The sequence below is a fragment of the Toxotes jaculatrix genome, chromosome 18, assembly GCF_017976425.1.
Source record: "Toxotes jaculatrix isolate fToxJac2 chromosome 18, fToxJac2.pri, whole genome shotgun sequence".
NCBI lineage: Eukaryota > Metazoa > Chordata > Actinopteri > Toxotidae > Toxotes > Toxotes jaculatrix.
In genome coordinates this window covers 10,800,234-10,812,422 of record NC_054411.1, presented here as the reverse complement: position 1 = coordinate 10,812,422, position 12,189 = coordinate 10,800,234, and the positions used below count along the sequence as shown (strand labels likewise).

At 40.8% G+C, this 12,189-nt stretch overlaps 1 protein-coding gene across 2 annotated transcripts in view; it reads right to left on the bottom strand.

Moving 5' to 3' along the window:
* Positions 1–318: 318 nt before the first annotated feature.
* Positions 319–12,189, bottom strand: part of cyth3b (cytohesin 3b) — a 35,290-nt gene continuing 23,419 nt past the window's right edge. For both annotated transcript variants that reach the window (XM_041062737.1, XM_041062736.1), the window contains exons 8-13: positions 11,141–11,289; positions 10,436–10,547; positions 7,668–7,744; positions 6,625–6,696; positions 6,308–6,462; positions 319–3,271 (exon numbers count right to left, since the gene is read on the bottom strand). In XM_041062737.1, coding sequence (XP_040918671.1) covers positions 3,199–3,271; positions 6,308–6,462; positions 6,625–6,696; positions 7,668–7,744; positions 10,436–10,547; positions 11,141–11,289 — 638 coding nt within the window. In that variant the 3' untranslated portion in view covers positions 319–3,198. The remainder of the gene's footprint in view (positions 3,272–6,307; positions 6,463–6,624; positions 6,697–7,667; positions 7,745–10,435; positions 10,548–11,140; positions 11,290–12,189) is intronic.

Below are 12,189 nucleotides of genomic sequence, written 5' to 3'. Positions count from 1 at the left end.
TTCCTTGCAGATACTTGTCACAATAGCCAGCAGAGGGTGCTCTCTCCTTAGCCAGTCTAGCTCCAGCTCCTCTCTCATGAGTCAGATTACTCTCAGGGACCCAAACTGTTTTCCTTTACCTTTTCTGCTCTACTTCACTTCCTGTTACTTTACCATGTATTTGACCAGGTAGACTTATATACTATGTGTCTGTATGATGAAGGACGACATGATATGTGTTCAAAAAGCCTGTCACAGTCTCCATAATTCATTAATGATAGCTAACTACTTATGCAAATATGTAGAGACCAGTATGAATAATGAATGGTACATCCGCTGTAAGCTTTATGTATACTTTATGTAGATACACGTAATGTACAACGTGACCAATAGCTTTTACAGAGAATATAAAAGTTAATGTAACTATAAGCCCACACAGGGCGGTAGAAGATAATATTCTGCCCTGACCACAAGGCTTTCATTTTATTTTACAATCACATAGAAAACTACTGGTGTTTATAGTTTTTGACATCATCATCAATGATATTATCATCATCATCATCACTAATATCACTTTACTAGAATCATCATTATTAAATTCAAACATTTTCACTGAAATCTTTATCACCGTCATCATCATCATCATAAATACAACCATCTTCCTCACTCATCAGGCATGGCTTTTTAACAGCAATCGTCACAGTTACTGACCAATATTCTCCTCGTCACCATTATTATATATTTTCTTATGATAATGTTTAAGGCTTTTTGTAAAGAAGACCCCAAACTTCAGCTGATGCAAATTTCTGCCACTCGGCTCAAGCAATGTTACACAGAGTGTGCATACTACAACAAAGAGACCAGAAACCTATACATTATATATACAAACATAACTTAAGGATACGTTGTTTAACATTTACAGGTAGTACTGAAACCATTTCACAAATGAAAATAAATACAAAATGATAGGTGGTTATTATATTTAGATATTTTTAGAGAGGAACACAAAAGCAAGCTAGTATCTTTAGGATTACAAACCAAATGCAAACAGGATCACAATAATACACTGACCTTCACTGACATAGGCCATAGACAAGAAAGAAACAAACCAAAAAAAAAAAAAAAGCTTAATCAGACTGGTACCCTATAGGGCCATTGCACAGCCATAAATAAAGCTTACCCATTAGACTGAAAAGACTTTCACAAATGAAAGTGCTTTTAAAGTTACAATCCTTAAGATTTTCAGGAAATCAAACACCATTTTGGTGTTATTTATGGTCGGCAATTGCAAGTATTTACATTCTGAAGCTACCTCTCAAAATATTAGTGCTCATTGGTAGTGGTGGACTCTGCCATTCCACTGGATTTGAATTGCCCTCACAGGCACAGGGGATTCACAAGAAACAACAGATTTCTGTAACCCATTGTCAAGGTATGGTCACATTGTACCACCATCCTATGAATGTTCGCTCCATTTCCAATTAACTTCTATTGAAGCCCATATGCCAGACTAATTCATGCATGTGTTTCTTGTTTTGGTGCAGATCTTTGTCAGGCTCCAGCAAATTTGCAGGTCAGAGTTCATCTCTGACCACGTGGAAATACACAATCGGCCAAACTAGAAACACTGATGCACTGTGTGTGGGAATAGAGAACTTATTATTTTACACAATCAGACTACAAACAGTTGCTCTCATAGTGTTTATAGTCTGTGATTGCTCGGATCAATATTTATTCATTACCCGAGAGATATTTTGTTGAGTGGAAATGCAATGTGACTGTACCTTTGCTGGTTTTAATTTTAACTCACAGGTATATTAAGTTACTGCCGATGTAAATCCAACGTCCCCTACTGCTGCTGCTTCACATTCACAAGTGTGAACACGTATTGTATTCGTCACAGAGATTAGTGCTGACAGTGATTGGTTACCAAATTTTTTTTTTATTGTCAGCGGATCTTTTTTAATTTTTGCAAGAGTGTAGTGGAACAATAATGATCAGCTCACTTCTCAGCAAGGTAACCTACTCCAGTTACTCATGCTGTTGTGTGGACTCCACCATGTGAGCCACATGTAGTATAAAATCAGATCTAATTTGTTTGTTAAAAGGCAAGTTTATGCGGTTGCAATGTAAACAGATAAAGTAGATAAGCAGATGCTCAGCGAGTGTTTGCTATAGTATTAAACCACACTCGCTGTCACCCCAAGTGAACACGGGTGTAGACCAGGACTGAAAATCTCAAGGATTACAACTTCATAGTCCGAAGACTAAGTTTCATCTCAAGCATCGGCAAAAGAGCCTTTACTACTCAACTAAAATAAAAAAGTATGCACAGTTCTAAACTCTCTGCTCCACACACACAAAGAAAAAACGAAATCAGCCCAGCTGACTCAAGACTATAATGCTTCATTAGGAACCTAAATGTAAGCCAGCGCTATTTTCTGAGGTTACTCTGAGCAGGGCTTCAGCCATGGCACCTGGAGAGAAGAATTCAGCACCAGAGTGAGATGACGACATGGTTCAGGTGAGGCTATACTGCACTGATTCGCCTCCAAAACACCTCTCCTCTCCGTCCGTCTGCGTCTTCCTCCCTCCTTCCTTACATCTCGACAGTCGTGCCCCATGTAGCTGACCACACATCTGAACTCTGATTTTGAATTACTACAACTTTTTCATAAAGCACAGTGGAGGGAACACTTGTATCGCTTATGCACCCACACTGCAGAAGCTGTGTGCACTGATAACATGCACACTGCTGCATACACACACACACACGCACGCACAGACACAAACATATTGGTCTATAATAACCCACATGCATGCATGTGCACCTGAAACATGGCAGTTGTGCTTTAGGGAGACACAGAAACATGTTATGACCATGAGAGGGGGAGGTAGGGGGCTGTGTATGAGATGGAGGAGAAACAAACTGATTGGTTGGTCGCTCATGTGTTGCTCCATGCAAGAGTCAAGTCCACATATCTGAGTTTCCTGGAGCTCTGCTTTCCCCTCAGTAGTGTGTGATGTCTCCCCAACAAGTGCACAGACTTGTGGACAGTCCAGGAGAGAAACCAAGGTTTGTCCTCGGGGTCAAAGTCTTTTCTGAGGTTGGCAGTCACGTCTGTGGTGAACCAGCTTTGCAGTGTGTGGTTGATGTGTTCATGAACAGAAGGAGCAAAAGATGGGCGGGGGGCTGGAGGTTGAGAAGATTGTCCCTCTTCACTTCTTGTTAGCAATGCGTCTCTTCCTGGTGGCGAGCATGTCGTAGAAAGGGTCTCTGCTAATGCTGGCCCTGGAGAAGAAGCCAGTCAAAGAACAGCAATGAAATAAATAATAACGCCACATGAGAGGAGGGTCTCCAGTATCTTTGATATGGAAATGTAGGCACATTTATACAAACCCCTGCCTTAACTAGATCAAAAAAAAAAGAAAAAAGTTTGTGCAATGACCTAGTTCGGTTTCCATGGTTTCTGAAGAGGACACCCCCCCTCCCTCCCCAAGTTTTTTCTTGGTGCTCTGGTCTGATCGAACCTTTCACCGATCCTCTCCTCCAGAACTCTGCCAAATTCGTAGTAAAACACACAATCACGCGCTCTCCCTCTCGCTATTCTGCAGGTTTATCGGTCTGAAGTAGGGCGAACAATGGTGCTTAAGATTACTGACTCTTCTGCATTCGCCGCTCCTGTGTTTTTTTTTTAGAGCGATGGAAAGGCAGCGTACAATGAGAGCGAGTGACTCAGGCAGCCATTTGGGCGCTACTGAGGTGCCCAGTTTCACGGCTGCTAAATCCTGTTAGCACCAGCACAAAGCAAGAAGAGGCTCAATCCCCCACTGCGGATATCTCTGATTCCCTTTACAACGCCACGCGCTAAAGAATGAGTCTGTATACGATGACTATCCCCCTCTTTCATACTGCTTATTGTCATTTTCAACAACCCAATTTCATGAAACAAAAACTCCACTGTGTAGTGATCAAATCCAGGCAAGGCTGCCGTGACTAATATGATATTTCATTTCCTCCATTTCTGTCCTTAAAAATATGTAAAAACCTAATATATTTAATGGAATGGAAAGTATTTAAAAAATACATTGCATTAATTCAACCATTCAGAGAAAACAGCACACTTTCTCCAGTGACCCAGTTGGTCCAGCATCATCTGGGTCTGTGTGTTTCTGACTCGAGATGAGCAGATACAACGGTTCTTCACTGATCATCTCCACAAAAGAAGAGGGGGCAAATCATCATTTCCATAAAAAGCCTTTTATCTCCCCAGACCCAGAGTCCTCTTGGACCCCTCTGGTGAAGCGCAAGCTGTGGCTTGTTAGCCTCTGTGGCTGCGAATGCATCATCCCAGTTTGGAGCTGCCTCTCCTGGATAGGTTTGCTGGGTTTACTGGCTCACCCCTGGGGTGCCATAAGCGGTGACTAATCCCACATCATTTCCCCAGGGAATACTCTTTGAAAGAGGGGGGAGGAGGAGGGGGCACTGCACTATATTACAGTATACAAGTGTACTGTTCTGCTGAGCCAACTCTCTTTGACATTGCACCATCTTCTATGCAGCCGAATACAGAGCATCCAACATTTAGGTCACTAACAGCAACGTTATTATTACTGTGAGAGCTATGTATGGTATGTGATGGAAAAAAAAACACCTTTGTTGTCTGTATTACTGTCATCATAGTCACACTCTCAGTATAGATTTAAATGTGTTTAAAACCCATTTCAGTATATTTTCTGGGTCTCTTCTGCATCAGCCTTGTTCTTCTTGTCCACGTTTTGTTTGATGTACACTGAAAAAAATGTTTCATTGAATTTACTCAATTTTAATGTTGAAAGTGGTTGCATGCAATACATTCATCTAAATCTAGACATATTTTTTAAGTTGACTGTACTAATAATTTCAAATAAATTATATAAGCACTTTCGGCACGAAAATTCTGAGTATTTGTTACTTTTTTGTATTTCCTTGGTAATTCTAACTAAACCCATGTTTTAATTTAATTTAAAAAATTCTCAAGAGCACTTCTCAAGAAGAATCAAAATAATTAAATTGTTTTATGCTACTGTCACAGGGAGACCCCGTGCACTCAAGTAAGGCACATGTGCTACACATGTGCCTTACATGTGCTCTTTCTCAGGTAGACTTTATCAGAATGTTGATCCTGGTGTGAAGTGCTGGTGGTGATGTGTGTGGTATGAACATTTGGAGGAGGGGGTGAAGGAGAGAAGTCACACTGTGATTGTGTATTTGATTTACTGAATTTAAATTTTGTTGACCTGTCTCCTTTGTTGCACTTCTTCTCCTGTCAGACCAGGAACAGCCAAACCTGAGCTGGAGCGGTCCATTTGGTTAAATAGGGGGGTTCACAGGGGAAGAAACCAAGTGTGGTAGAGTGGGAGGGGTGTTTTGTCTTTTGTGGTGAAATTACCTTTATAAGTATCTTGTTTAAAAAAAAATGTGTTTTTAAAGTAAGTTTAACTGAACTTCTATTTGATAATATGTTATTTAGTATTGGGATTATTGTAAGTGTGCTGGAAGAGATAATTGATATTGATTTCTTGGTGCAGTCCACCAGTATAAAAGTGAGGAGGCTGTGGTGGCCGGAGCCTAAAGGAGAGAAGCACAGCTCCTGAACACAGCTCCAGATTATAGCTCCTGCCATGGGCCCAAACTTTAAGGGTACAACCAGAAAGGCAGTTTAGAGCAAATTCTTTTGTTCTGTATTATTTTGATTCTTCTTGAGAAGTGCTCTTGAGAATCCCCCCTCCCTTTTTTGCTTACTTTTATCTTTCTGGTTGGCCCAATGTGCATTTTTTACTGTGGAGTTTTTGAACAAGACTCCATTTTGTTTTCAAATAAAATGGAATTGGGAATTGTTCCACACTGCCACAACTCATTGTTGTATACAGGGTTTCTCGGCCACCCCCACATCTACATATGCATTTTGATTGTTTTAAATAAAATTATGAATTGAATCAAAATATTTTACATATGTTGAATGAAACAATTTAATTTAAAGCACAACAACAAATTACCTAACCACAACATATTAATTACATAATGAATTTAAGTAAATGAAACATGGGCTTAGTTAGAATTACTAAGGAAATCAGAGTAACAAATACTCAGAATTTTTCTGTTGAAACTACTTACATAATTTATTTGAAATTACTCCAAAATATTAAGTACAGCCAACTTAAAAAACATGTCTAGATTTAGATGAATGTATTGCGTGCAACCACTTTCAACATTAAAATTGAGTAAATTCAACAAAAAAAATTTTTCAGTGTAGAAACGCGCCTTTATTATCGAGCAGAGTCTTACTTGATGGACTTAATCCACTCCTCCTTCTCCTCCGGCGTGGGTGCTGATATCCTGTACACCACATGGTTGCCCTCAACAACACGCCCATCCGCCTCTGTCTTGCAGGCTTTGATCACCTGGCCCTTGTGATTGGGGTTGTAGAGCTCAAAACAGTTCTAGAAAAGGGACAAAGAGCAGTGATGTGCAGCTGTCAGATAATTAGCCTCGACCAAGAAATGTATTTACAAAGGGAACATGTAAAAAACACAGTAACCGTGGGGGGGAAAGATTCTTGACATATGATCTGAGAGTGAGGTCCCAAATGAAGCAACACTCACAGGTTTCCTGGGCTCCTCCACCTCCCTGATGCTGAGATTCTCCAGCGGGATAATCCCACGAGGCTCCTTGTCCTAAAGGAGAGAGGGATGAGAACGAGAAACATGAGAAGACGAAAAACATACAACTTTCAATACAGGATTGATAAGAAAGTGAAAAACAAGCAAACGAGAAAGAATATTCAATAGATCAGAGATGTAGAAAAGGCATAGAAATAGGCAGGAAGAGGGAAGAGGGAGGAACAAGAAAAGAGAGAAGGGGAGGAAACATTTAGAAAGAGAGACAGTAGAGAGGATAAAATCCACTGTGACATGTTTTGCAATTGCATGGAAATCAACCTTGGTTCCTTGTCCCTCCTCTCATCCTCACTGCTCTTTAACAAAGCAGATAGTGTGTGTGGCGCGGTCAGACCAGAGGACAAGACATAATGATACTGTCCTCAAGGATAATACCAGGGTAGGGAGAGGACAGTGCTGATGTAGCAGCTATCAGGGACACAGAGGCACTGATAAAAATCTATGAGGGTGCACAAATAAGTGTAGATTTACAGTAAGAGGCAAAGATGGACAAACTCAAGCGCACACATATGGGCTCTCACAATCATTTGGAATCAAATAAGATGAATAAGCATTTGGGGCCGACCCAAGGTTTCTTGGGGTTTTACTTTGTTACTGTGTTAAGTAACATCTGTTCAGCACAGTTTAATTTCTTTTGCTGGGAAGTGCAAATAAAAAAGTACATAAAACTATACAGACTATTACATATTTAAGGTCTATACTCTAATTTTGTTTTTGTATCACCCTCAAACAAAAACTTTTATTTGTCAGAGTTTGTTATGACATCGCCAAAGTCCTCACTCTCCTTCCAGATGGATTCCCATTCAAATGATATTCAATGACTGTATTTGTAAATTACATTAAAATAAACAGGGACTATTTTTTCATTCTGTTTATTGGCTGAGGAGCTCACTGCACACACTGAAACCAGCAGACATACTTGCAAAGATACACTTCATCGTCAAACATCATCTCGGTATGAGACTCACTGTTGTGTATTCAAAGTAGTAGAGGCAGTTGTCCGTCAGAATGAACCACCTTCTCTTCCAGGTTTTCACTCGGCCCCCTGACAGGAAGAGAAAGAGGAGAAAGGAAGTGACACAAAGGCCACAGTGACAGACCGGCTGTCTCCCATCAGGAAAAATAGCAGGGATGTTACACCCATTAATGACGCCCACCCACATCCACCGTGTTTTTTTTTTTTTTTACTCTTGTCTACTTTAAAAATTACAGTGCTTTTATATAGTTGTGCTGTATGAATATTTGCTGCGAAGTCAGAACCCATAATACATTATCTAGAGATCTGTTTGTTTACAGCTGTAATTTAATTTCCTATGTAAGAAAGGCTGCTAGTCATCAACCACATGATAACATCATGTGACAATTAGACACAATTCAGTACATGCAGCCAGTTTCTTTGTCTGATTTTAGGTGTATGAGTCCATCTAGTTTTCAGTGCCAAACGTAAAGTAAGTTTGAAATTAATGATATACTGTGTTCTTGTATTTCACAACACCAAGATTAGATCAGATCAGATCAGATCATTTCATCATATCATTTACAGTTGAGCTAAACTTGATATTGTGGTTTAATGTGCTGTATTGCTACTGCTGTGGTTCAAATGTAAACAAAGAGAAAAGTAAAGAGAAATTCACTTTCTGAAAAATGCAGGTGAGCTAGTCAAAATGAAACTGAAGTAAGCCCAAAATGTGATTACAATCACCACTATCTCTCCCTACTCATAGACCTGATAAATAATTATGGATGGTGCCTCTTCTTCCCTGTTAAAGGCAATGGGATAAAACCTCATTGGCTCTCAGGAGAGGGGCGCAAACTGTTCTTGATATGAACCTAATGTGGCACTTAAAGCACCCTTGAAGAAACACATGCACATGCACACATAAATAAGCACAAAAACTGACACACACACCAAACCCCACAGCAAGTTCACCACCTCACGTGTTAACTTGTGCAAACTGCATCCCCCCCCCAAAAAAAAGCAAAGGCAGCACGAGCTCAAATGTCCAACATGTTGGTTTGAAGCAGAATTCAGCCTCTGGCAGTGACTGCAGAGCCTCGTGTTGGAGGAAAACACTTCTTGCTTCACAGATGTAAAGCGGGGACACTGAGGAAGCTCTCCTGGTGTGAGACGTGTGTGTGTGTGTGTGTGTGTGTGTGTGTGTGTGTGTGTGTGTGTGTGTGTGTGTGTGCAGGCTGTGAGGAATGCACACTTCAATGCTTACACAAGTACAACTATGCACATGCAGAGCCCAAACATAAATGAAAACTGGAAAATAAAACAAGACGTGCACATGAACATGCACAAGCAATTTCTGATGACTTCTCACTTGTCTGTGTGTATATGTGTGTGCTTTGACCTGACACTCCTGATTAGTTCCTCTCTATACTAAGCATCCCTTACGGTCACAACACTTTTCACTGCAGCATTTCCTTCCTGTTTTCCTGGCGCCTCACATGGGCCTATATGGGCCACACATAATTACGAAAGCTCCGGGTTTCCTTACATTTCAATAGACTCTGGCTATTGAATTAGCTTGGCCAAATTTCCGCTCAACATAGAGAGAGATTTGCTAAAAAAAGGCATTTATTCCATCACATCCTCCAGGGTTTATTTTTAGAGAGTCAAATTAGAAATATTATAGTGAGAACTGGTGCGGGAAATGGCTCCAGGGAAGAACCGTACTAAAATGTAATCATGTTAGGTCTGTGAGCCACAATGGGGCTATTTGCATTCGTACTCAGTGGTTTGATGAGACTACAGAGACATTACACAGAGTTAGAGGAATGTGCAGGTCAAAGCCAGGTGGGTGTTTGTGTGCATGTGTGTGTAAACGTAGCAATAAAATTAATCACCTCCGGTGAATTTGCCCGTTAACCTTTGACAAACAGTATCCAGTATACTAAACAGCTTTATGCTGAATCATAAAAAAAACCTAATAAATAATTAAATCAAAAGATGACTGAGACTGAGATGCTGCGTTGGTAAAGACTGTTGGAGCAGCAGGAAAAAATGTCTTTTATGTGGTGTGAACAACGGAGCAGTGGAGCAAGGTCCAAATCAAAAACACGTGTAAACAAACAGAAACATGTGGTAAAACAGAGCAGAAACAAGACCAATAACTGTATTACCTCACTGGGAAAGCATACACTACAAATCCCCTTCACACACATGCCCACACACACAAGCTCACACAGAAGAAATGATTCAGGTGTGTGTTTCTGCAATGCAATGCAAATACTAAAGACAACGCATACACATGGTTTGCCGGGGCAAGTCGTGTGTGGAAATGAAACTTATGTCTATTCATCTTTTATCTAAACCTGCTCATCTATATGTGATTTAGTTATGTGTAATGACAGATGTTTTGGCAAATAGTCAGTTAAAGTCTCTTTGGTCTTTTTTGTTGTTCTCTTTTATTAACATGTTTAAAGACTGATGGAGCAGACAGGCATTAATACAGACAGATGTGATTAAGGGCGCATCCATATCCATTTATGGATAACTGTGGGAGTGAAAATCAGGCGTGTGTCATTCCTTTATGAAACAGAACCAATGTGTGTGAGACAGAGCATGAGTGACCACTGTCCTTAAACTCTCCCCTGCAATTTAAGTCCTCGCTTGGCTGTGAGAATAAAGCCACAGTTGTAGAGGGAAAAATGCACGAGTAACCAAATAAAGTCACACAGGATGTCTTGCATTCCCTCTGCAGGGGAATGTGCAGAGACACACACTAACCTAATTTGAGCAGCCAGCCCTCTCTGTCTGGGTTGAAGAACGTGTGCGTCAGGTCATTCCCATCATCCTCTGGGATCTTAAAGGGTTCGCTCTTGATGCTGTCGTATAGATTCTGCAGAAAGAGAAATAAAAGAGGGAAAGCACTGTTGAACAGAAAAGGAATTGTTTCACATTAACACAACTCCAGATGAGCGCACACGCTTCTCCCTCCATTTCCAAACATCCAATCCTGTCCTCAGATTAACGGTGCATTAAACACGGCATTGACAGGTTCTATTTCAGTGTCGGAAAGTGAGAGACAATGAATCACACCTCAACAACTCCGGGAGCTGGGAGAGTCTTTAACAAAGTTTTTAAATGAAGCCAAGGGCACTTTGGTACAGATGTCAGCCTACAGTATGCGGGTTGATCAACTTGTTTTTATGCCTTTGAGAGATCACGAAAGATCATTAGCATCAGCATCAGAGGGCAGATCTCATTCTACTGAGCTGCAATGTCTCAATTAAAGAAGCGCGTCTCCCTGGGTTGCGTAGAGAAGAAAAATTGGTGTCTCTTTCATGGGCTAAATCATAAAAACAGCCATCCTTTACACTTTTAATTGTCAATGTGGCATTTACATATGTTTTACCAACACAATGTTTGAAACCTACACTTCATCGGATACATTTATCAAACCTAACGAACTAATAAAGTCAAAGCTCTCACCCTGAGTAGCTCCTCTGGGAGATCTCCCCCCTCATTGATCCCTCTGTTCATGGAGATGAAGCGCTCCACGGGGGGCTTGTCTCTGACGTTGGGATTGTGCAGGCTGGTGTTCAGCATAATGATGGCAAACGAAAGGACATAGCAGGTGTCTGTGGAGGTAATTACACAGGATGTAACTGAGAATCATAAAATACAGGACAGGCCCATATCTGTGTGCGTGTAAGAACTTTTACAGAATTAAAAAAGAAAATTCTAAACAATGAAATTTCCTCCTCAAATCCAAATGAAATCCAAAATGTGAGAGCATATTTTTTCCAAACAAGCAGAGGCTGTCAATGATGGTATTGATATGACAGTACCAGCGATTTGGGATTAATTAGACAGCAATTGATTAACAGATTTTCTCACCACCAAATTTAGGACTCTGTCTAATAAAAAACAGAATTTAATCAACAAAAAGCCCCAAATTCTGGGATACACACACACAAACACATGCACACTCCACAAGCACACTCCAAGGCCATGTTGTATTCAAGTCAGAGTGTTCCTGCAGTAATGAACACACACACACATACACACACATACACACACAAAATCCATGATCCACCGCTCATGTGACTCCACATCATAACTCCTGGGAACCATCCTCCACCTCATCCATCCACACACTAACTGCCCCATTCAACATCCTCTTCACTGTAATTTATGACCCTGAGCACCAGCTCTGAGGGATGACCCATAACTTAGTCTGGGTGTGACTCTACTGCACCACATCAATATTCATGACCCGTGCTGTCACCTGTGTCCTCGACCTGCGCTCGGTTAACACAGGAACAGCAGAAAATGCGCGACAGGTCAAGACTACGCTAACGTGTGCTATTGACCGGTGATCAATTTCATTAACACCGGTGGAGACACGAATACTGATTACAGAGTGATTAGTGGGCAAGCTGTGGAAAGTGGAGAAGAAAATGGACTGTTGGTCCCGTCAGGTTCAGACTGAGAATACGAGAATAAACCTCAGAATGATTCACTGAAAGTGGGTCTCT